Here is a 26,239-nt window from a genome sequence, read left to right as displayed (position 1 = left end):
CCTTCATTTTGCACTAAGTATGATCTCTACTTGTGCATCCAAAAACCTTTAAACCAGTTTTGCCACATGAGTCCACTATATCTACCTATATGCGGTATTCTTTTGTCGTTCTAAGCAAATTTGTATGCACCATCTCTAATTTTCAAAATAAACTTCTCTTTTGTGTGTTCGTTCCGCTCGCGGAGCGGTGAGGGGTGGCTAATATTTTCCATGCTAGATGTGTTATTCTCACGATGAGTGTTTATTCACTTATCATTGCACGAGGGTAAGGTAAAGGTATTAGGGATGCCCAGTCCCGAAATGAAAAATGAATTTACTTTATGTTGTCAAATAATAAATTCCTTGGAAAGTGTTGGTATGGAGGGCAACCGTGGATATGGCTAGCCATGGAAAGTGAAAGTATGGTTGAAAAATGAATAAACTTTATTATCTATTTGGGAACCACCTATGATATATCTAGCATGGAAAGTGTTGGGAACTCTTAAGTCGTTTCCGTTGGTGGGAAGGATACACATCCCAAAATCTTTTTATCTCTAAGTTTTTCGCTTTGAGCTCTGGCACCTCTACAAATCCCTACTTCCCTCTGCGAAGGGCCTTTCTTTTACTTTATGCAATTTTTATTTTGAATTTGAGTCTCCATCTTCTCTTATAAAAGCACCAACTAAGAGGCAATATGATTGTACTTGAGTATTGGGTGTAGCTAATATGCGAGTGTGTTTCATGAATGGATCAATGGTTGAGCATGATGGGCTAGGGATAACTTATTTTAGCGTTGATATTTTGAAAGACATGGTTGCTTGTTGATATGCTTGAGTATTTAAATTATCATGTAAAAACTAGACTATTGCTTTGGACAATATAAAAGTTCAAATGTCCATGCTACAAAGAAAATAATATTATATGACATGTTAGGCAGCATTCCACATCAAAAATTCTGTTTTTATCACTTACCTACTCGAGGACGAGTAGGAGTTAAGCTTGGGGATGCCGATATGTCTCCAACGTATCTATAATTTTTTATTGTTCCATGTTGTTATATTATCAATCTTGGATGTTTTATAATCATTTTATAGTCATTTTGTATCATTTTTTGGTACTAACCTATTGACATAGTGCCAAGTGCCAGTTGCTGTTTTCTGCATGTTTTTTACATCGCAGGAAATCAATACCAAACGGAGTCCAAATGCAACGAAACTTCACAGAGATTTTTTTTGGACCAGAAGACACCTAATGGGCCCTGGCTGCGCCTGGGGGTGCTCCGAGGATAAAAGGATGGGGTTCACCACCTCCATTGGTGCCTCTCCAATGATGCGTGAGTAGTTCTTTGTAGACCTTCGGGTCCGTAGTTAGTAGCTAGATGGCTTCCTCTCTCTCGCTGAATTCTCAATACAATGGTCTCTTGGAGATCCATATGATGTAACTCTTTTTGCGGTGTGTTTGTTGGGATCTGATGAACTTTGAGTTTATGATCAGTTATATCTTTTTATATCCATGAAAGTATTTGAGTTTCTTTGATCTCTTTTATGCATGATCTCTTATAGCCTCATATTTCTTCTCTGATATTTGGGTTTTGTTTGGCCAACTTGATTTATTTATCTTGCAATGGGAAGAGGTGCTTTTTAGTGGCTTCGATCTTATGGTGCTTGATCCCAGTGACAGAAGGGGAACCGACACGTATGTATCGTTGCTACTAAGGATCAAACGATGGGGTCTATCTCCACATAGATAGATCTTGTCTACATGAAGTCATCATTCTTATTGAATTACTCCGTTTCTCCATGAACTTAATACACTAGATGCATGCTGGATAGCGGTCGATGTGTGGAGTAATAGTAGTAGACGCAGGCAGGAGTCGGTCTACTAATCTTGGACGTGATGCCTATATAATGATCATTGCCTGGATATCGTCATGATTATTTGAAGTTCTATCAATTGCCCAACAGCAATTTGTTTACCCACCGTTTGCTATTTTTCTAGAGAGAAGCTACTAGTGAAACCTACGGCCAACGGGTCTCTTTCTCATATTATTTTCCTTTGCGGTCTACTTTCCTTTGCATTTATTTTTAGATCTATTAAACCAAAAATACAAAAATACCTCGCCGCCTTTTATTCTTATTTATTTATTTGGCATTAGATCTATCAATCTACTACAATTTATCTCACATTCGTTTGCCAATTTCTGGCGCCGTTACTCGAAGGGGATTGACAACCCCTTTAACACGTCGAGGATTTGTTATCTGTGTGCAGGGTCTGTTTATGTTGTGTTGCTTGGTTCTCCTACTAGTTCGATAACCTTGGTTTCATCACTGAGGGAAATACCTACAACTGCTGTGCTGCATCATCCCTTCCTCTTTGGGGAAATACTGACGTAGTGCTAACAGACATCAGCTAGCAAATAGATTGAGAAGCGACCAACCAAAAACCAAAACAGTCATAAACGAGCATTGAACACAACTAACATTGAATAATGCACCACAAGTAGGATGTAACTTCGTTGCATAACTATTGACTTTCGTGCTTGCATAGGGAATCGTAAACCTTAACACCAATATTCTTACTAAAGCATAATTACTCACCAACATGACTCACATATCACTATCTCCATATCGCAAAACTATTGCAAGGAATCAAGTTTTAATATCCAATGATCTTCATGAAAGTTTTTATTATATCCCTCTTGAATATCTATCACATTGGGACCAAATTCATATCTCGTGCAAATTACTATTACCATTCTTAACTCTCAAAAAGATCTAAGTGAAGCATGAGAGCATAAATATTTCTTCAAAAATTTCAACTCTCAAAATGATATAAGTGAAGCATGAGAGCATATTTCTTTTAAAATTCACTAACTCTCAAAATGAAGTAAGTGAAGCATCAGAACATATTTCTTTAAAATTTACTAACTCTCAAAATGTTGTAAGTGAAGCATGAGAGCATATTCCTTTAAAATGTAACCACCGCCATGCTAAAAAGATATAAGTGAAGTACTAGAGCAATTCCCTAGCTAAAAAAATTTAAGTGAAGCACATAGAGCAATTCTAAAAAATCAAGATATCATTATGGCTCTCTCTCAAACAAGTGTGTTCAACAAGGATGATTGTGACAAACTAAAAGGCAAAACAAGCAAAGACTCATATAATACAAGACGCTCCAAGCAAAACTCATGATATGCGACGAATAAAAATATAGCTCTAAGTAAAATTACCGATGGTCATTAGAAGAAAGAGGGGATGCCTTTCGGGGCATCGCCAAGCTTACTTGCTTGGGAGTCCTTGGATATTACCTTGGGGTGCCTTGGGCATCCCCAAGATTAGGCTCCTGCTACTCCTTATTCCTTCATCCATCATGATCTCACCCAAAACTTGAAAACTTCAATCACACAAAACTTAACAAAACCTTCGTGAGATCCGTTAGTATAATAAAGCAAATCATCACTTTAAGTACTGTTGCAAACCCATTAATATTTTGTTATTGCATTATACCTATTGTATTCTAACTTTACCATGGCTTATTGTTGGGTAACACAGTAATTTCAAAAAAATTCCTACGCACACGCAAGGTCCATCTAGGTAATGCATAGCAACGAGAGGGGAGAGTGTTGTCTACATACCCTCGTAGACCGAAGGCAGAAGCGTTATGACAACACGGTTGATGTAGTCGTACGTCTTCACGATCCGACCGATCCTAGTGCCGAAAGTATGGCACCTCCGCGATCTGCACATGTTCAGCTCGGTGACGTCCCGCGAACTCTAGATCCAGCTGAGTGTCGAGGGAGAGTTTCGTCAGCACGACGGCGTGATGACGGTGACGATGAAGCTACCGGCGCAGGGCTTCGCCTAAGCACTGCAACGATATGACCGAGGTGGAAATCTGTGGAGGGGGGCACCGCACACGGCTAAAAGCAATCAACTTGTGTGTCCTAGGGTGCCCCCTGCCCCCGTATATAAAGGAGCAAGGGGGAGGCTGGCCGGCCCTTGGGGCGCCCAAGGAGGGGAGGAGTCCTCCTCCTAGTAGGAGTAGGACTCCCCTTTTCCTAGTCCTACTAGGAGGGGGAAGGAAGGAGGAGAGGGAGAAGGAAAGGGGGGCGCCGCCCCCCCCTTCCCTAGTCCAATTCGGACCCAAGGGGGAGGGGGCGTGCGGCCTGCCCTTGCTGGCCCTCTCTCTCCACTAAGGCCCATGTGGCCCATTAGTTCCCCGGGGGGGTTCCGGTAACCTTCCGGCACTCCGGTTTTATCCAAAACTTCCCGGAACTCTTTCGATGTCCGAACATAGCCGTCCAATATATCAATCTTTATGTCTCGACCATTTTGAGACTCCTTGTCATGTCTATGATCACATCCGAGACTCCGAACTACCTTCGGTACATCAAAACACATAAACTCATATACCGATTGTCACCGAACGTTAAGCGTGCGGACCCTATGGGTTCGAGAACTATGTAGACATGACCGAGACTCATCTCCGGTCAATAAACAATAGCGGAACCTGATGCTCATATTGGTTCCTACATATTCTACGAAGATCTTTATCGGTCAAACCGCATAACAACTACGTTGTTCCCTTTGTCATCGGTATGTTACTTGCCCGAGATTCGATCATCGGTATCTCAATACCTAGTTCAATCTCGTTACCGGCAAGTCTCTTTACTCGTTCCGTAATGCATCATCCCGCAACTAACTCATTAGTTACATTGCTTGCAAGGCTTATAGTGATGTGCATTACCGAGAGGGCCCAGAGATACCCCTCCGATAATCGGAGTGACAAATCCTAATCTTGATCTATGCCAACTCAACAAACACCATCGGAGACACCTGTAGAGCACCTTTATAATCACCCAGTTACGTTGTGACGTTTGGTAGCACACAAAGTGTTCCTCCGGTATTCGGGAGTTGCATAATATCATAGTCATAGGAACATGTATAAGTCATGAAGAAAGCAATAGCAACATACTAAACAATCAAGTGCTAAGCTAACAGAATGGGTCAAGTCAATCACATCATTCTCTAATGATGTGATCCTGTTAATCAAATGACAACTCATGTCTATGGCTAGGAAACTTAACCATCTTTGATTCAATGAGCTAGTCAAGTAGAGGCATACTAGTGACACTCTGTTTGTCTATGTATTCACACATGTACTAAGTTTCCGGTTAATACAATTCTAGCATGAATAATAAACATTTATCATGATATAAGGAAATATAAATAACAACTTTATTATTGCCTCTAGGGCATATTTCCTTCACTTACCACCACCCCCCCCCCGATACAATCCATAGATTCATCAAAATAAGCACACAATGCAACAGAAACAGAATATATCAAAAATAGAACAGTCTGTACTAATCTGAACTTTGACCATACTTCTGTAACTCCAAAATATCTAAAAATTAGGAAAACATGGGAAATTTGTATATCAATTATGTGTAAAAAAATCTGAGCAAAAGCATGTTTCTGTGAATTTACAAAATTCCATAACTGGGTGCAAAAGTTTCTGTTTTTCAACAGAATCAAGTCAACTATCACCCAAACCATCCTAAAGGCTTTACTTGGCACAAACACTACTTAAAACATAAAAAGCACAATCATAACAGTAGTATAATTTCATATGTATTGAAGAACAGAAAAGGAAAACAAAAATTTAAAAGATAACTATTGGGTTGCCTCCCAACAAGCGGTAGTGTTTTACGCCCCTAGCTAGGCATAATGCAAAGATTCCAGTATTGTCCTCTTTGGTTTTTGTAATCTTTGTAGGAGTTTTCTCAAACCCGGGAGGCTCTTTACGCTTCCCATTATTCTCAGGAAATGAGACCATCTTGAGATCTAAAATATCCAGCCGCTTATTACACAGAGTAATCAAAGTATTCATGCGACCGAGGTTCCCACTAATATTTTTGAGAGGTTCGTTAGACTTTTGCAACTCAACCAAATTTTTATGTATATCACCCAATTTGTCTAATATTTTAATCCCCTCTTGAGTAAAAGTAAATCCCTTTTGTGGTGGTGGAACTCCCAATATTCTCTCTATTATTTCATAAGCAGCATTGGCATCAATCTCAACAAAATTCACTTTTGCGGCAAAATCCAAAATTTGTCTGTGATGCATGATTAAACCTATATAAAAATTGCGAAGCAAAATTTTTGCATCCCCTTTATGGAACAAACACGGCAAGATTCCATTAACCTATACCAAGCATCCTTGAGATTTTCTCCTTGTTTCTGCTTGAAGTAAAGAACTTCAAAATCTTGTGACAAAGGAGGGATAGTTATGCTAGTCATGATGACAAGATAACCAAGACAAAAAGGCAAACGGAATTTTTTTGTATTTATTGTAAAAACATTTTAGAAGTGGGGGAGATGAAAACAAGAGGCAAATGGAAAATAAAGAAAATTGCAAGGAGATGAAAGTTTATGCGTAAGTACTTGATAGATGTTGATGATGTGTCCCCGGCAACGGCGCCAGAAATTCTTCCTGCTAATTGTGATCTGCGTTGAGATTTCCCTGAAGAGGAGGGGATGATGCAGTACAGTAAAGATAAGCATTTCCCTCAGTTATGAAACCAATGTTATCAATCCAATAGGAGAACCAAACAACACTATGTAAACAACACCTACACACAAACAACAAATACTCGCAACCCAACGCGTAGAGGGGTTGTCAATCCCTCAATGGTATTGAGATAGATTAAATTGTATAGGATTTGATAAATATATCTAACTAAAATACAAAATAAAGTAAATAAAATAAAATTGCAGCAAGGTATTTTTAGGATTTTTATATGATAAAAGATAGACCCGGGGCCACCGTTTTCACTAGAGGCTTCTCTCGAGAAAATAGCGTACGGTGGGTAAACAAATTACTGTTGGGCAATTGATAGAAAAGCAAATAATTGTGATGGTATCCAATGCAATGATCATGCATATATGCATCGTGTCCAAGATTAGTAGATCGAAACGACTCTGCATCTACTACTATTACTCCACGCATCGACTGCTATCCAGCATGCATCTAGTGTATGATGTTCATGGAAAAACGGAGTAATGCATTAGGCAAGATGACATGATGTAGACAACATAAACTCATGTATGAATAAACCCCATCTTTTTACCCTTAATAGCAACTATACATGTGTGTCATGTCTCTTTCTGTCATTGAGATTGAGCACTGCAAGGTCGAACACATCACAAAGCACCTTTTCCCATGGCAAGATAAATCAATCTAGTTGGCCAAACCAAACCAATAAATCGGAGAAGAAATATGAGGCTATAAAAATCATGCATAAAAGAGTTTAGAGAAGACTCAAATAATATTCATGGATACATCTGATCATAAACTCACAATTCATCAAATCCCAACAAACACACCGCAAAAAGTCACTACGTCAAATAGATCTCCAAGAACATCAAGGAGAACATTGTATTGAAGATCAAAAGGAGAGAAGAAGCCATCTAGCTACTAACTACAGACCCATAGGTCTGTGGTAAACTACTGACGCATCATCGGAGGGGCAGCAAGGATGATGAAGAACCCCTCCGTGATCGTTGCCCCCTCCAGCAGAGTGCCGGAAAAGGCCTCTAGATTGGATCCCGTGGTTCTGGAACTTGCGGCGGCGGAAAAAGTATTTTGTGCACTCCCCTAGGGTTTTGGGGATTTTAGAGTGTTTATAGAGGCGGAGGTAGGTTAAGGCGGTGCTCGTGGACTCCCCTAGTGGGCCCCACGAGCCTCTTCTCGTGGCTCTAGAAGCTTCCAGGGTCTCTTCTTGCCAGAAAAAATCTTCAAAAAGTTTCATGGCATTCAGACTTCGTTGGTATTGATATTCTGCAAAGTAAATAAACAAGAAAAAAAACAGCAACTGGCACTGGGCATTGAGCTAATATGTTATTCCAAAAAAATGATATAAAGTTGCTAGTAAATGTATATAAAACATCCAAGATTGATAATATAATAGCATGGAACAATCAAAAATTATAGATACATTAGAGACGTATCAGCGGACATATTGCGCTCTTATGGGAAGTTGATTCTTAATGAGCGTTTGTTTGAAGGTCTAATGGAGCTGCCCAGCCACATGAGGAAGACTTGGCTGCTATTGTTGTCTTAAAGTTATGCAAATTTTCCTGTTTGTCTTGTTGACTTGGACCTATCTAGACTATTGTTTTCCTACATTTGGGACCATGTCATGTTGAGCTTGAACTTATCTGAACTATTGTGTTGTTAAATTTGGAACTATATCTTGTTGTTGTGAATTTGGAATACCTATTGTGTTGTACTTTGTTGGTGCAAGAAATTTTTTGTTGTTGTTGCATCAATATTATATAACATATAATGTTGTCATCGATTTCTAGAATATTTGATAGTATTTTTGGTATATATTCATCCAATTGTATTCACACATTGTACAAATTTTAGTTTTATGCACATACTAATGTTGCTATGCAATTCCATAGTTTGACATCCAACCAAGATTATGTATTGAAACCTCAGTAAGATTCCACGAGCCAATTCAACAAACACCCAAACACCCGAATTCGTTTTCATGTCCATTACAGTTTCAGAGGCCTCCAATACGGACATCCAAACATAGCTTATAGTATTTAGCTACTGCTTAGTCACTGGTTCGGCTATAATCTATGTATTGGAAACTAGCTAGGCTGTCACGAGTTCGCGGGTAAATTAGATGGTTTGAACTCCCACCATGGTAGGCTCATCCATGTTTTGTGATGGGATTGTTCTGAAGTTGGCAAATGTTTTGGTAATAGGCATAGGTGATTCAGATGTAAAATTCCGTGGAAATTATCCCTCCCTAACTCTCTTATGTATTAAACAGTTGTATAAAGCTAAGCTGATTTTTTTAGTAAGCAATGCAAGCATCCTGCACTAATGTGTGGATGATGTCTGTTAGTACATTATGTTTGAAGTAGATTCTCAATGTAGAGGCAAAAAATGGGTCCAGTGTGTTCGTGTATAGTTTTCCCGACTCCTTGGAGTGTGTTTTGGTGATGAAACTGGAGTATAGTATACTTCATAATTGTTCACATATATTTTGGGCAAATCATGATGATTAATTACTTAAGCCTGAACAATTAAATAGGTCAAGTGCATTGCTTGAGAAGCTGATTGAAAAGAATAAACATTTTCTGAATGTCAATATTCACCAATGGTATTTTTATTTTATCTTTATATTTTCAAAGGTATGTTTGAGCTGTGCTAGGTTGTTAAAATTTCACTTGATATGACATTTGACTGTAAATGCCCTTGCCAATAAAGTCGCAAAAAAGTTTCAACTTTTAAGGTTGGAGCCCTGGGCGAGGTAAATCTGTAGGGAAGAAGAACAGTACATGCGGAGTTGGGTTGGTGTGCGTCCGTTGTGGCAGTGTGTCGTGACCCACCGGAGTTAATGATGACACACGGAACACAATATCTTTGAATTGCTTGTGCCTGTGATTGACCAGTCCAATGTTTATGAGGCCCCTCCCAATGCTCCACCTTGTACAAGTGCTAAGGATGCCATGTAGACAAAAAATCTGATGTGGCAAGGTAATTAAAAAGAGAGAGATGAGTGTGGTGACCCAGGAAGAAACAATGCCAAGCGCGAGAACCTAGGCAAAACACTTAAATGAAAGAATCCCACCATGAAGAACTTTAGTTGTAAAATCATTAAATGAAGGATGCTTAGCACCAACAAGTTAAACACCTATGCATTGGGGGCTTTAGTTGCTAAAGTTTTTAATGTGTTTAGCACCTCATATAAACACTAATGCATTGGAAGTAGCCTGACTAAGGGCCCGTTCGGCAAACCACTGCTCCTTGAAATACCAGGATCTACGGAGCTACTGTTTGCTCGCTCCAACATTTTAATCTACTGCTCCGTCCGCTCCGGGAGCGGAGTCATGGAGCCGGAGGGACTCCGAACAGGCCTTAATTCGTCCTTAATCGCAATCCTATGTGTTTCTGTTGGCTACAGAATAAAAAGACCTTATTTGCGATCCTAACTGTTCATGTTGGCTACCAAATAAAATGCTGAACATGCATTACTACTGGCTAAGTTAATTTTTAGCTCGTCTGTCTCTATTCATTGATTAATCGATGATTTAGGTGGTGTTTGGTTCTCTAGTCCTAGGACTTTTTCTAGTCCCAACTAAAAAGTCCCTAGTCCCTAAAAAGTCTCTCCCTGTTTGTTTCCAGAGACTAAAAAGTCCCTAGTCCCTTCCTAGAGGTTATTAAATGACCATGTTGCCCCTAGTATATAGAAAAATAACAATCAAACAATACCATGGGGTGGCGGGCCAATGGGTGCATGGAGGGGCATTATTGGAAAAGTCCCAAAAAGTCCCAAAAAGACTCTCCTTGAGAGTCTTCTTCATTTAGTCCCAAATGCCTAGTTTAGTCCCTAAAAAGTCCCTCCCGTTTGGTAAAAAAGTCTCTAAGAGGGGCTTTTTCTAGTCCCTACACAAAAAAGTCCCAGGAAACAAACACCCCCTTAGTACCGATTACTACTACTACGGTATAAGAAGACGTTACTGGTGCCTAAACATGCATTAACTAGAAACTGGGCTCACCATCAATTCATCATGAAGGCACGATTGCCCCAAACTTAAGTAGAAGCACTTAATCAATCTCACACAAATGTACCTATGAGTAACCAGTGCCTGGTACAACTCGGCTGGAACAAAGTGACTGGTGCAGGACTCGTTGGCGTTGCCATCGATGGCAATGTGCCAGTACGAGCGACTACAGGAATCATACACGCGGGTATAAAAAGAAGAAAACCTCCTATACGCGTGGTCATAATGCCACAGGGTTGATCCCAAGGGAAACGAGGAGCGTGGATTTGCATGTCTTTGTTATAAGGGATTCTTGTACCTCTATGGATAAGATACAATCTCTCAAGTTGCAAATCGATTGCTCTACTCCGTTCCTGCTTTTTGACAAATTGCTTGCGCTGTCAAATATATGCAGCGATTTCTGATCTGGGCTGATTTATGCTAAGATTGTTGTGAGCTCCCCAGCTTTGGCATAAATTGCAGTTATTCCATGTTTGCATCTCAAAGGAAAAGATGTTCCATTTACTTTTCTGTATGTTGTTCATGGTAGGATGAACAAATTGCACTTTGTAGGGTCAAGTTTGTTCTTGATGGACCGGTGAGCTCTTTTTCATCGATTTGGTTTAACTAAAGCAGTTTCAACCTTGTCGGTTTCTGGTTAATGGATATTAAACTTTCATGTAACTCTCCGACTACTGCCACACATGTAGTTGTACAATTTAATCTTGAGATACATCATACATGTAACTTTTTGTTTCTATTTGTCTCATTCTACAGGTGCCAGTGCTTGACGAAGAACCTAAAGAGCTGTTCTGTGTCAGGTCTTAATTTTCCGATACAATTAAACTGATAGTGTTTGATACTTCATAATGTACAATATCAAAGCTGATAGTACTTCGATTCTTGTGTAATGCTTTGTGCCGAACTGCTATTTATTTGCTTTGTCATTTTTGTACAGTGAAGGTCTGGTTATTTAGTTGAGTAGTACTTACATTATGAAGTCAACCCCCTCTCCCCTTGCCAAACAACAATTTCATATACAGGGATTGAGGATGAAAGAAAAACTAATCATGCATGTTTCCCCCCCGGAATATGGCATCTGTACCATCACATTTTTAACGTATTAGACTGCATCAAGATTAAGTGAACACATCAACTTATTCCTATGCATCAAGCATTTGGTTTCAAATAAAAAGGTGGCCACAAATACGTTGTTCGAACTTACTACATATTTCCTCAATTAGGCAATAGTACACACGCTTCAACTTAAGGAAATCAGGAGTACAGACTTGGTAACTACAGAATTATGAGGTTCAGGAACTCCTTCCAACTAAAAGATGATAGAACAGGTGATTTTCGAAGAAAAACATTTTTTGAATTAGGACCTGAAGTGAATCATAGCAAGCGAACCTAACTCCTCGGTTGTCTGCTTCCTCTTCTCGGCAGTTCGTGGATATCTTGATGGACAAAACTTGTCCTTGATCTCAGAATCCAAGTCACTACAGCTCACACACACCTTCCTGTCATGCAGAGATATCTCTGCCATATTAACCGCATGTTCCATGACAGACCTAATGTATCGCAGAAGGTTGTCGTCGGGTTGGAAGCCATAGATGGTGAGCTTAGCCAGATTCTTGTGCTTGAAATCAGGGGCATATGGCTTCCACTTCATGTCGATCTTTTCACAGAAACCATATTTCTTCCGAAACTCATTGTCTGTCGTCATTATGCACCAATGATCCCATAATGTGATGCACAGCTCTTTTAAGGAGGGTGCAGCTTCAAGAATAAACATTGTCCAAGCTAAATCACAGCCTTCAGGAAGATGGTCCAGATTCACATGCTGTAGTTTGCTGAGCACAGGCGTGAGCAGTTTTGGGCATTCTGGCAGGACCCAAATCTGGGACAGAAAAACAATTTACAAACTCAGTGCAGGTTTCATATAGATCACATTCTCAACTAGCAGAGAAGACCAACTTAAGTTACCATTGTTATTTACATATATAACCATCATATATAGAGCGAGAATGGACAGATATGATTCAAATGACTAATGAGTACCTTTTCACTTCTAAAATCCAGATGAAGATCGCTTATGGAAGAAACATTAGCAAGGAGCTGACTTAACTCAAGGGTCTTTTGCGAACGGACAGCAGTTTTAGTGAGGATGAGCTTCGAAAGCTGTGGTGCAAAACCAAAATATAGGGGATCTTCATAAGAGCACCAATTATTATATCTCACACGTTGGAGTTTTGGTAGACATATCAGCTCAACTCTCTCAAATTTCCCCTGGTCGATCTCGAGCTCAGCAAGTTGAGCATGTTCTACTTGCAGCACAGAATGGATCCCTGAGTCGCAATGGCTTAAACGCAAAGACTCCAAGAGCTTGCAAGTGCTGAGGATGTTGGGGATGTCGAATTCACCAAACCTCATATTGCGCAGCCACAGGCGCGTAAGGCCAGCAAATGCATCCGGACAAGCACCGACAAAATCATTGAACTGCTTCCCAAAGTGGAGGAAATCAGCAGGAGAGCAGATCTTATAAGCCTTGTCCGTTGTGACCTCAAACTCGGCTGCGCCAAACTTCTGGGTTGCTATCGCACGCGCGACAGATTTGCCAATGGTGAGAGACTCATGCTGTGTCAAGACGAATTTGATTTTGAGTTTGCTGATGGTGATCTCCGGGCTCCTTGTGCTCAATATGTTATCCGTTACATGAGCCACAGCACGGTTGGTTCGGAGTACTTCACTTGGTCTGAAAACACGAGCTGAATCATGGTGACCTGGAATGGAACCAGCGCTTAGGAAGAGTTGCGAGAGCAAGGTGGGGAGCTTCAGCATTTGCTTGGAGAGGAAGCAGGCCCTTAATGCATCGAGTGTGTCCACCCTCTCCAGAATGTTGAGCAAAAGGTCATTTGGGAGCTTGCTAAGTCTGTCCCCGTCTCCATCGTCAGCAGCGTCTTCAATAGTCGCTTTCTGAATTGCATTTAGTTGGAACAGCAAATAATCAGCCTTTTGGGGATGAACCTTGTGTGAAGAACAAACATAAGGTACAAAAGAAGAAAAACTTACATTGTGGCTGATCGGACCAACAACTGGCCTTAATGATGTCGGGAGATATGCGCTAATCGGATCGACCTTATTGGATCTGTGACAATGGCGGACGCCTGAGCTGGCCTTATTGGAATACTCCGCTCCTGCTATGTTCATTTGGGCCGGCGCAACAAAGCAGACTAATCGCCGGCGAAAAACAAATCAGGGATGCCAACTTATTAGATAGATGAGCAACCCCTCCTACTCCTCCCACTCCTTTGTTTATTTGGGCCGGCTCTCCTCCAAAAGGGAGGAGATTGTTAGGAGAGGGAGGAGTATCTGGTTACAACTTCTCAACACACAAACTCCGAATAATAATTACTCCTTTTGGACTGTGCTTGCCGCACAAACAGCAATCAAACTCCTCCTCTCTTACCCGATTGCACAACGAAATCGACGACTCTTCTCCCGCCTCTGTCTCCAGCGAGATTATTTCGCCCAAAACGCAGCCAGGCATAATAGCCCAGGCAGCGCAGGTGGTGGCAACGAACGATCGCGGTGGTGGTCGGCGGCGGACGGCAGGGGTTCGGACCGGCGGCGGACGGCAGGGGTTCGGACCGGCGGCGGGGCAGGGGATTGCGGGGTTGTGTTGCTGCAGGGGGTGTCGGAACCTGCGGCCGCGGAGGATGGATCCGATCGGCTAGGGTTCCCCTTATGCTGCACATTCTACCAGTTTGGGCCACTTACCCTCTTTTTCTTTTCTTTTGAGGGGGTTTGGCCCAGTTGCCTGAACCTTATTGGATCTGTGAGTGGCGTTCGGGACATTCTTCTTCGGCCCAGTCACAGAAGAATACATTGTTTTTGAGGGAACATCTCTACTATTATATTATATATATATATTATATTATATTATATTAAAAGGGGGAATCGAACATCGTGATGGTTCGACCTGGTTCGACCCCCCGCCTCGTACGAACCTCCCCTCATACGTGTAAACTTGGCTTCCCACCTGAAAAATCGGACCGCCTTCCCACCCATCTGCCCACGAAAAAAAGAAAAAAGAAAAAAGGTAAAACAACCCACGTCCCCACGTCCCCGTATCCCACCTCCCACTCCCTTCCCCCAAATCTCTCGGTCTCAATTCCATGTCTCTCCAGAGAGGAATCTCAGCGGCCGACCTCCTCCCGCCTACAGCGACCTCGACCGGCAGCGCACTGCAGCCAAGCTAGATTGGAGTGGTGGATCCGCGCCCTTGACATCTCACGGAGTCCATGAGGACAGCAACGCGGGGAGGGAGCGACGACGGCAACGACGAGCGACGGCGACGCGAGGAGGGCGGCGCGTCGACGGCAACGACAACCGACGGTCGAGGTAACGCTAGCTCCACCACATCGGCCCCCATTGTTGGTCTCCAGTAGTCTCCGTCGCCCCCCGCACCGCGAGCCTCGCGCCAGCGGGCTACGTGCTCCTCGCGTTCATATATGCTCTGGGCATAGTAAGAGGGGAGCTGGAGGGGTTTGCTGCGTAGCCGGTTGCCGCATGATGCTAAGCTTCGCCGCTATTTGCCGCGTGATTTAATTTGTCTGTTTTTAGTTGGGAATAGGAACAGGTGTGGCAGAACGACATCGACCTCCTCAAGCCGTCGGCGGGTCCAGAGAAGCTCAACTCATTCCTCATGGTACGTGCGCATCAGACCACATAGGATGTGGGTGAAACATGCCTTTTCGTTCAATTGATTTTTCTCACAGCCCCAGATTATGTGTTGTCTTTGTGTTCCTTCTCTGCATGATGTCAACTTGTCAAGTGCCACGGCTGCTTCAACATGTAAGAGCATGGTCTTTTCTCTGCTTTAGTCACGTGTTCCTAAATTATTGCTTGTCAGACTTAACTACAGAGCAATATCATATTTCCTTTTGGGGTATATGTCTGTCCTAAAACATTCGACGCCTCAAATTACGAAACAAGAATAGGTATTATTAATTTGTTATATGCAAAATGGTGGCATTACTCAAATATCTTTGTCCTATAAATGACATGTGATCAACATTATTCCTGCAAACTGAGAATCAGCTCATCTGGTCCTCTATGTATGTGATTATGTTGATAGATAATGTTACAAAGTTAGTTCAGATTATCCTGAAGCATGTCGCTCTCTATCAGAAGTTAAGCATGGTCATCCTTCGTGAACTGGTAGTATGGTTGATTTGATTACTCTGTTAGTCTACTGTGATGCTATGTTCGTTTGCTCCATCACTGTCTTTTGCATACCATGTCCTAACTATAAGTGCACACAAGATTACATACAAGTAGATGAAAAGGTAAGATGTCAAACATTGATCAGTCTCCGTGTTGCAGCAAGGGTTCATTTGATACTCTATGTGGTGATGGAAATGCTTCTTTCTTTTGTTCAATCCTTTTCTTTCCCCATTAAATTTGCATGAACTAATAATCTAACTGAACCTTTGACAAAAAAAAGTCCCGAGTTTAATGTCTTCCTTTTTAAGTTTTTAGGTGCGTTGTTAAACCTTGTCGAGGGAGGCGGTGGCGACTGGTGGTGCGAAGCCGATCCTCCACAAGGGCTTCTCCATGCTGCTACGCTCTCCCGTCGGTCTCTTCTTGCCTTCGCTCAGGCAGGCGCCGACGGGGCTGACACGCCGTTGATCAGCGACGGACAGCGTGGCGACGCAGGTGTGCGAGGAGTCTCCGTCCGCTACAGGCTACAGCCTCAGGTTTGGTCTTCTATTCTACTACCTTAATCCCATAATTTTCTGCTTTTGACCATTCCATTCTTGTTAGTTATCACGTGGGATCCCATCAGGCCTCATGTCTGGACAGAGATTTTCTACAATTGGCATATTAGGCAATCTGTATATGGCAAAAAAGCACTGACCAATAATAGATTGTGTACACTTATTACTGATTCAATTTTCATTGTTCATATTATGATATCTTCTCTGCTTGGATTTTTGCAGGGGACGAAGCAAACACATATTGGGAGGTACTCAAAATTTCATCACTTTGTTGTATAATCATGGTGCTGATTAAATAATCCTTGATTGATTTTGAATCTTTGCCAATAGTTCAACATCTTTTTTTAATCACAAGGTCTAAAAGGTATCATTCAAAATCTGCAGATGATCAGTAGTGTCAAACCCACATCTTCTCTGCCATCTTCTACATGAACTGCTTTGTAAAAAGTGGAAAATTGTTGCTTGTAATGTTGATGTGCAGACTACCAAATTGGGAAATTTTCGATCATGGTGAAACTACATTGTACAAAGTGAATCATATTAGTAATGTCTCCCAACTCTCAAATTGTTGCTTGTTATATTAATTTGCAAACTACCAAATTGGAAAAATTTCAATCATGATATGATTGTGAGAATTGATGCATGATTGCAGATGGCTACCAAACCGTAAAATTTCAACATTCAAAAGATTTATTTTGTACGGGCAGGTTTGATGCATGATTGCAGCTGCATGTAGGTTTCGGTTTGTCCAAGAACTGTGTATGTATACCGATAATGATTACTCCCTCCGTGTCTTTCATTTAGTACAATTTTATACTTATTTTGGGACGGGGGAGTACTCTGTTTTCAAATGGCGCCTGTTGTGCACATGATAACTGTGCGTGTATAAATTAGTATCAGGTTGCCTGCACATTGAACTTATAATTCTTTTTCTGAATAATGTGTCATATTTTGATTCCTGCCAAAATGACCATTGCTATTTGCTTTCTAGACATCTTGTATGTGTCTTGTGCTGATAATAATTTTTATTTTTCTTAGGATTCGATATGCTTGTGAAGGGTACATTATGATTTACGAGCATGTAATCTTCTCTGATAATCAAAGTGCTGCATAGTCTTGTGTGCATTCATCAGAGCTATTCCACAATCTTGTCCCCACTTATGCCTTTTTACACTTTTATATGTGTAGCTTTTAATTTTTTTAATACATTGATTCTTTTCTTTTTTAAGTCTTCATGTGTGCAGAATTACTTCTGCGGTGAGTCGGAGTGTGATGTCTTCTCACGGGCTACTGTCATCAATCAAGGTGGTCATCGGCGATATCAAGCTTGACGAGTACTTCCTGAAGGCTGATGTCTGCTCCCGTCGCGTCGCTGACCGAGGCCCCATCTCCATGGGAAGCTGCTATTTTTTTGTTAGATTGGCAGTGAGATGCTTGGATAGGAGAAAAGAAACCAGAAGTGCATGAGAGATAGATGTTGAGAACCTAAATAATGCACACACATTTACATATTTCATGTGATGGTAGTACGTCGTCGTAGTTTTCGTGTTGGTTGTCCTACTAAATGTTACTATCAGTCCTAACTCATCACATCACTCTCAATTTTCAGTCATGCTTGGAGCTTTTATCTGTAATTCTACAAAATCAGAAAGCATTTCTAAGCCTCAAGGTAATGTTGAAACTTAGAGGCGATCAAATCATATGCTTTTTGGGCTGTAAAAGCTTAAACTAACTATTGCTTTTTGGGCTGTACGAGTTTAAACTAACTATTGCTGACTTCCTGGCTTTGAATTTTCAGTTTTTTTTTTGCAAAAGTTTGTATTTGTCCATGGTCAAGATATAGGGCACATAGAGCTTGGTTTGTTAAGCTTTTTTATATTCTCAAAGAGGTCAGGAGTTCCTCTTGAGAAGGAAGAGGATAGCCTTTAACTCAACCTACCCCTTCAGAGGGAACTGCTTGAACTCAAGATGCTTCTCCCGGTCATTTGATCGATACAGAAATAACCTTTTATGAGAGTGACCTAAACATTAGATGCTTTGCATTAAACATACCTCTCTTGTAGGTCTCTTTTTCTTTTGGTTTGGGAGTAGTATATGTTGTTTGAGAGGGTCTATTTTTTTCGAGAAAATATGATTTTGTTCTTTGTTTCTATACTTATCGGAGTTCATGTTTCTTTTCAGTTAGTTGTGAGACGTACTTCATAAGTTTCCATTCAAAAAGGAGATCAAATAATTTTTTGAATCGATGACATAATAAATGAAATACAAGATTTTGAATAGGGTTTGCCCACACAGCACTGTGAAAAAAGGTAAAGGGAAAGGAAGGGTGAGGAGAATAAAGTGATGCAAGGGGGGAGTTTTTAAAGACATACGATGATTGCCTAGGAAGAAATAAGAGGGAGAGAATCAATCTGTCCAGGAATTGAAACCAGTCCTATCATATCTGACACGCATTTTTTAATTCAATTTTTTTATCATAATGTGGTTTTTTTATCCGTGACAACGTACGGGCATCCAGCTAGTAAGAATAACATCTGGATCTGGAAAAGAACTACGGGAGGTCTTTTTTTTTAATTTACTACAAGAGCTCTTTTTTTAGCGCTGATATCTGTCACCCGTGTGGAGGCTGAGCACTTCGCCCGAACGCTTCATTCGGTGCAAGCGATCCCTCCTTCCGAACGAAACACGTTCGGTGCAAGCGATCCCTCCTTCCGAACGAAAACGTTCGGTACCAGCGATCCCTCTGTCCGCACGGATGGGGAACCTCCTAGCCCGAACCAGCTAAGCTTTTTTCGGCTGGGCTACCTGGCCCAACCAATAGCGCCACTAATTATCATTTAAAAAACCCTATTTTCTGACAAAAAAAACAAAGAAACCACAGAATCTAGAAAATCACCATGCTATACTCCAAAAACATGAATGAAAACTTTGTAGGTCAAAGGCAAGTCTATAGAAAACTACTTATATCAAGAAAATATGTACACAAAAAAATGGCAAATAAATTGCTCATATTGCAAATGACGATTGTACTGTAAAAGCTAAATTTTCCCATGAAGAAAATAAATTGCCATGGTTATGAAAATAAATTTGCCATGGGTGCATGAAAAACTAAAGTAGCCATGGGTACGAAAATCAAAATTGACATGTCTTTAAAAATAAATTTGCCATGATAGTAAGAAAAAAAAAATTTGTCATTGTCAATTAAGAAACTAAATTGTCGCGGGACTCACAATAAGTTGCCATGGGTATAAAATTAAATTGCCATGTCTTTGAAAATAAATATGCCATGGTCGAGCGGTTGAGTTTGCCATGGCCTAAGAAATTAAGCAAACTCTGATTCATGGCAATATAGAAAAATGTGTGACATGGCAATTTTTTATTTTTTATCTTTAGCCGATGGCAAATTCAGAAAAATTTGTGCCATGGCAACTTTAAAAAAAACTTGTTATGAACATAGTTCATTGTTATGGTAAAACAATATCTAAATCATGGCAAAATGATCTAAAAACAATCTCTAAATCTTACGATCTCTAAATATGTAGGTGTTTTGGAAACAAAAAGAAAAATTGCCATGTGCTCACATATGAATTTGTTGTGTGCTCATATATGAATTTGCCGTGCTACGAAACAAAAGCATAAAGAAAGAAAAAATGTTATGAATGTGCCATGTGACCATAAACGAATTTGTCATGTGAAAAAAATTGAATTTGCCATGTTATGAAGCCCATAGAAATATTTACCATTATCCATTGCAAACATGTATAAAAATCCTATGAAAAAATCGAGGCAATAATTGCCATGTGTGAAAAACCTAAAAGGAGCGCACAATTTGCTATGGAAAAAGTCATCGTTGGCTTGATTTTGTGTCACTACAAAAAATAATTGAATAATAATTCTGCTTGAAACTTTTTGATAAAAGTGATGGCAACTATATGTGTGCTAAAAATTGCCATGATCCATAAAACAAATTTGCCATGTGCTCATATATGAATTTGCCATGTGCTCATTTATGAATTTGTCGTGGTACAAAACAAAAAGCCTAAAGAAGGAAAAATGTTATGAGTGTGCCAAGTGAACATAAGCGAATTTGCCATGTCAACAAAAATGAATTTTCCATGTTATGAAGCCCATAGGAATACTTACCATTATCCATGGCAAACATGTATAAAAATCCTATGCAAAATCAAAGCAATAACTACCATATGTGAAAAAATCTACAGTAGCGCATAATTTGCCATGGCAAAAAATCGTCGTTGGCAATGCATATTAAAAAAATGTTGTGGTTTTCTTTACCAAATTCGCCATGCTTTATGAAGAAAATTTGCAATGAAATGTGAAACAATACAAAAAATGATAAAGCATTGCCATGGAAAATGTACATTCAATTTTGTCATGGTGTTTTTACCAAAAACGCAATCTTGTGTGTAATAAAATTGCCGTGTATGTGAAAATAACACAAAAAAATTATCAAGAAAATTGCCATGACAAAATTCATATTCAAAATTTGCCGTGTTTTTTTATCAATTTAACCATGAAAGAAATTTGCCAAGAATGTGAAGTAATAAAAAATTGATCAAATGTTGCCATGGCAAATGCATGTTCCATTTTGCCCTGGTAGTTTCACCAAAATTGCCATCTTTTGCGTAATAAAATTCCCATGTATGTGAAATAACACAAACAAAATGATCAAACAAATTGCCATGGCAAATGCATAGTCAAAATGCCATGGCACATGGAGTAATAATGGCATGGTACATGAAAAAAGGATGCCATGTTCTATGGATTAAATTTGCCACAATAGTAACATTGAAATTGCCATGTTCAATTTGTCATGGTGTTTTTACCAAAAATGCCATCTTGTGCGTAATAAAATTGTCGTGTATGTGAAAATAACACAAAACAAATGATCAAGTAAATTGCTGTTGTATTTATTTGGTAGCATTGCAAAAATGATGAGAGGAAAAATGTGAATGCATTAAGTACCTTATCATATGGCATATCACAACACATGGCAAAATTTCATCGCTCAACATTAGGATATTTGCCATGTAGTTATTGAGTAGCATGGCAAAATGTTAAGTAGGAAAATGTAAATACACATGGGGGAGTTGCCATCTGCTATGAAACCAACAGGGAAAAATTAGGCTTATTGGACATGGGGGAGTTGCCATGTATATATATTTAGTACCATTACAGAATGATGGGTTGTGGTTGGCATGAAGATGGCAAACATGTAAAAAAAATCAGTTTCAGCCGGGGCAATTGATGGGTTATGGAGTTGATGAACTTGCCAAGCATTTGGTACAGTAGCGTACCAATTCCTTGTTACCTGTTAACATACATGACAAACATGAAACATGGCAAATTTCAGGCTTTTACAGAGAGGGATCTGCCATGTATTTATTCAGAAATATGGAAAAAGAATGATGTGTTGTGGTTCGGGAAACATGGCAAACAAGGCAAGTTCTTACAGTTCCACACATAGGGCTGGTTGCCATCTATTTATTAAGTAGCATGGCAAAATGATGAGAGGACAAATGTAAATGCATTAACTGCCGTATCATATGACATATCAGAACATATGGTAATTTTCAGCGCCGAACAGTAGGATAGTTGCCATGTATTTATTCAGTAGCATGGCAAATTGATAAGAAGTGGAATTATAAATACATTAACATCAGTATGAAATGGCAGATCACACAAAACACACTTTTCAGCTACAATTTTTTCGTGAATGTGCATACATATGAAAGATAATGCGTAGAATAGCCATTTTCACAATAAAATTTACCATGGAAGCAACCATTTCCACACCGGGGCGGGAAACTAAAAACATTCAGTAGGAAAATAGCGAACAAACGGGAAATCAAAAAGGTAGGGTGGGAGTAATTTGCAGAAAATCACCACTTTGAAGGCTAGGTTTGCAGAAAACACTACGTTATATTCCTTTGCAGAAACCACCACGTCTTGAGTAATTGTTTTACAAAAACCACTCATCGGCGGATCTGCCTCCGTTAAGTGAGATTATGACAGATAGGGCCCACCAGTCAGGCCGATGTGGCACAAAATTTTCACACTATTAAATTGAATCGTTTTGCTCCACATGGCCCCGTTTGTCAGTGCAACACTCCCCTCTTTAGCATTTCATCGAGCATCTGGCGTGCAGCACACAGGTCGACGGTGCCAAGTCGGGGCTTCTCTACCTCGGCCGGGGCGGGGCGGGCGGTCGCATCTACCTCGCCCAGGGGCGGGATGAGGCCATGATGGCTCGAGCAACAGCAGTAGCACACAAGGCGAGCAGCGGCAGTGAGCAGCAGGGGCGGCGAGCAACAGGCAGTGGGCGCAGCGAGTAGTGAGGTGTGGCACTAGCGGGCGCGGCGCGGGGCGAATGCAACGACCAGCGAGGCATGTCAGCGGCGGACGCGACGAGCAACAGCAAGGCGCAGCCCGCGGCGGACGCACCGAGCAGCAGTGAGGTGCAGCCCGCGGCAGATGCAACGAGCAACAGCGGCGTGACGCACGGTGGACGTGGTGAGCAGACACAGCGAGCAGCAACGAATCTGGACGAATTGGTGCAACGACAGGAGGTTGATGAGCACCAGATTGTTTTTCCTTTTTTCTTTCGATGATAGGTGGACCCCACAGGGCCACACATGATGATAACGTTAGCCAACGTTGCTGTTACTTATGCGGTGCCACGTCAGCCTGAGTAGCGGGCCCAGTCTGTCATAAACATGCTCAATCGAGCCAAATCCGTCGATTAGTGTTTTTTGCAAAAAGATTGCGCAAGACATGGTGTTTTTTGTCGAAAAAATGTAACATAGTGTTTTCTGCAAACCTAGTCTTCAAAGTGGTGGTTTCCTGCAATTCACTCCAGGGGGAGGACCTATGTTTGCGAAGTTACAAGCATACGAGCAGGTAGTAGCTAGGTAGATAGCCGGAGTCGGTCATGCTGACAATGCCGCAGCGGTGACACCCACGAGAAGAGGATGGCGCCGGGAGGAGGCTTCATGCACGATGTAGACGAAATTCACCGGAGAATGGACTTGCTCAAGCCGCCATCGTGCTTGTACTTCTCCCCGCGCTCGAGGCCGCCCCCGTCTTCCTGCGCTCGAGGCAGCCGCCATGACCCGCGTCCAAGGCCGCCGCCATTACCTGCGCTCAAGGCCGCCGGAGGTCGTCACGCGGGCGTCCCCGCTAGGTCGCGCGAGCCACCCCGTCGTCGGTTTGGACGACGACGCAGAGTAGATCGTCAAGCCTCCATGCCCGAGCTCCCTGCGGGAGAGAAGCTCCCGAGCGACGGCCACATCCTCAAAGCCCCCTCTCCCCACTCAATTTTTGCTCGTACCCTCCTGCACATCGCGATCCACGATGGCGAGGTGCCCATGGATGTGACACCCTGGATTTTGGCCCTTTCTTTTTCTTTTGTTTTTCTTTGGATTTTTTATCTGAATTGCTTTTCTGTGGATCTGTGGTCCTGAAACCTGGGAAGATAATCTCTTCTCATGCTCCAAAGTGGCTTGTCATACTCAAAACCATCCCAAGATCGTGTCATTTCCCATCTTGGACCAATCCCAATATTCTTTTACTTGGGAATATTCCTTTTTCTATTAAAGGAATAGCCCTGTTTGCCCTAGGTTGTGAAGCAACCTATGTTTCTGTCTTTCCTAAAATTCTCAAATAATTCTCATAAATTGTTTGGATCATATATGCCCCAAATATGTCCAAACTTTCCTTTCCTAGCCCAAAAAACAATTCATCAATATTCATTCTTTCATTCTGTCCAGTGTGGCTTTTTGTGAAGGAAGTGTCACATATCTTTTCTTGATTGCTCCCAGACTTTTTGGGCATTCTCTATTATCAAAATAATTGCCACATGACAAAATTAAACTTCATTTGCCTAGTGAATCTTCCTCAGAAAATTTCTAAAGTTTATGTCAGATGGAAGCCTCGTTGAAGGAAGTACCAGCTAGGAGTATCCAAATGAGTTGAAATTTGGCAAGCTCCTTCATGTGCCCTAATCATGAATCTTCACCAATGTTCAGCTCCATTAAACTATCTCTGTGATCACACCTTCAAATCTTGGTTTCTAGATCAGATTTTCAGAGTGTGAAGCAACTATATTTTATATTGCTTCATTATTGCTGAAAATTTAATAGGACATGCTCCTACCCATATAAACTCTCTCCACCAAATTTGGGATCATTTCGTTCATCCATTATTTCTCTAGAATTTTTCTAAAATTCTGTCCAGAGAGGACCACTGTGAAGGAAGTACCATTTTGGTGTATCCAAATGGTATGAAAATTTTACAGTATATTTATACGACCAAATTAATCATCTACACCAAATGTCAGCTTAATCCAATCATCTATATGAGTGATACTTCATGATCTTGATTCTGGACCAGATTATGCAGTTGTAAAGCAACTGTATTAAGTCTTGGTCCAAATCCCTCCAAACTTCACAGGTTTCTTGTCCTTCCTACCCTAAACCTCTGAGACATCTTGTTCTATCACTTATCCATCCCTGTTGATCACAGTTTCACGCAACAGTTGGATACAGCAAACTTTAGAGGACCATTCCCATCTAACCACAATGTGTTTCTTCGAGCAATCACCTTAGGTGTAACCTAGCTTGGAGAGACTACACGATGGACATGATTTTGCCGACCCGAGTGCACCACGTGCGGCAGTTCACACGGCGATTGCGTGGCTGACATGCACACCGGCACACTCTGGCAAGTGGAGCCCCCTGTCCTCCCACATACCTCATCCTCTTGAGCCTTCTTCGTGTCCTGGAGCTCCCTCGTGATCTCTTGCTTTGTCCTATGCCGCTGCCCCATCCTGTCTCGCCGCCATTGAATCGCATCGAGCTCGCCTGTGACACAAACCTCCCCTGCTCCTCCATTGTCCGGTCGGTCGATCCTTCTCGAGCGCTCCCGAGCCCTCCCACGGATATATATAGCTTGGCGGCGCTCTTCTGCAGCTCACCGCTCTCTTCCCCGCCCTCCTAGCCCACCGGAGCAGCTCCAACTCTCTCTGGTCGTCGTCGTCCGCCATGGCTGCTGATGTCTACTATGCAACCTTCTTCTTGTAGACGTTGTTGGGCCTCCAAGTGCAGAGGTTTGTAGGACAGTAGCAAATTTCCCTCAAGTGGATGACCTAAGGTTTATCAATCCGTGGCAGCGTAGGATGAAGATGGTCTCTCTCAAACAACCCTGCAACCAAATAACAAAGAGTCTCTTGTGTCCCCAACACACCCAATACAATGGTAAATTGTATAGGTGCACTAGTTCGGCGAAGAGATGGTGATACAAGTGCAATATGGATGGTAGATATGGGTATTTGTAATATGAAAATATAAAAACAGCAAGGTAACTAATGATAAAAGTGAGTGTAAACGGTATTGCAATGCTAGGAAACAAGGCCTAGGGTTCTTACTTTCACTAGTGCAAGTCTCTCAACAATAATAACATAACTAGATCATATAACTATCCCTCAACATGCAACAAAGAGTCACTCCAAAGTCACTAATAGCGGAGAACAAACGAAGAGATTATTGTAGGGTACGAAACCACCTCAAAGTTATCCTTTCTGATCGATCTATTCAAGAGTCCGAAGTAAAATAACATGAAGCTATTCTTTCCGTTCGATCTATCATAGAGTTCGTACTAGAATAACACCTTAAGACACAAATCAACCAAAACCCTAATGTCACCTAGATACTCCAATGTCACCTCAAGTATCCGTGGGTATGATTATACGATATGCATCACACAATCTCAGATTCATCTATTCCACCAACACATAGAACTTCAAAGAGTGCCCCAAAGTTTCTACGGGAGAGTCAAGACGAAAACGTGTGCCAACCCCTATGCATAAGTTCACAAGGTCACTGAACCCGCAAG

At 41.3% G+C, this 26,239-nt stretch overlaps 2 protein-coding genes across 16 annotated transcripts; one reads left to right on the top strand and one right to left on the bottom strand.

The window, feature by feature from the left end:
* Nucleotides 1-11,704: 11,704 nt before the first annotated feature.
* On the bottom strand, nucleotides 11,705-14,320 carry LOC109753530 (uncharacterized). Its single transcript, XM_045233212.1, has 4 exons — nucleotides 14,017-14,320; nucleotides 13,620-13,780; nucleotides 12,609-13,523; nucleotides 11,705-12,447 (listed from the first exon to the last, which is right to left on the bottom strand). The coding sequence occupies exons 1-4, from the start codon at nucleotides 14,303-14,305 to the stop codon at nucleotides 11,926-11,928; spliced, it is 1,887 nt and encodes a 628-aa protein (XP_045089147.1). The 5' UTR covers nucleotides 14,306-14,320; the 3' UTR covers nucleotides 11,705-11,925.
* A 300-nt stretch (nucleotides 14,321-14,620) lies between these two features.
* On the top strand, nucleotides 14,621-18,062 carry LOC109753528 (uncharacterized). Of its 15 annotated transcripts, none has more exons than XM_020312429.4 (6): nucleotides 14,658-14,951; nucleotides 15,184-15,258; nucleotides 15,385-15,404; nucleotides 16,085-16,309; nucleotides 16,553-16,578; nucleotides 17,560-18,062. In XM_020312429.4, the coding sequence occupies exons 1-6, from the start codon at nucleotides 14,852-14,854 to the stop codon at nucleotides 17,795-17,797; spliced, it is 684 nt and encodes a 227-aa protein (XP_020168018.1). In that variant the 5' UTR covers nucleotides 14,658-14,851; the 3' UTR covers nucleotides 17,798-18,062. The 15 variants fall into 15 exon arrangements, 12 of the variants coding, with proteins under 12 accessions (XP_073365001.1, XP_020168018.1, XP_020168021.1 ...); XM_045233214.2 differs by having other exon boundaries at nucleotides 14,663-14,951; nucleotides 15,174-15,258; nucleotides 16,092-16,309; nucleotides 17,369-17,724; XR_012203162.1 differs by having other exon boundaries at nucleotides 14,666-14,951; nucleotides 15,335-15,404.
* The last annotated feature ends 8,177 nt before the right edge of the window (nucleotides 18,063-26,239 follow it).

This window comes from Aegilops tauschii, chromosome 2 (genome assembly GCF_002575655.3).
Source record: "Aegilops tauschii subsp. strangulata cultivar AL8/78 chromosome 2, Aet v6.0, whole genome shotgun sequence".
NCBI lineage: Eukaryota > Viridiplantae > Streptophyta > Magnoliopsida > Poales > Poaceae > Aegilops > Aegilops tauschii.
The sequence above is the reverse complement of the archived record's forward strand: the minus strand, read 5'-3'. Positions and strand labels throughout refer to the sequence as shown.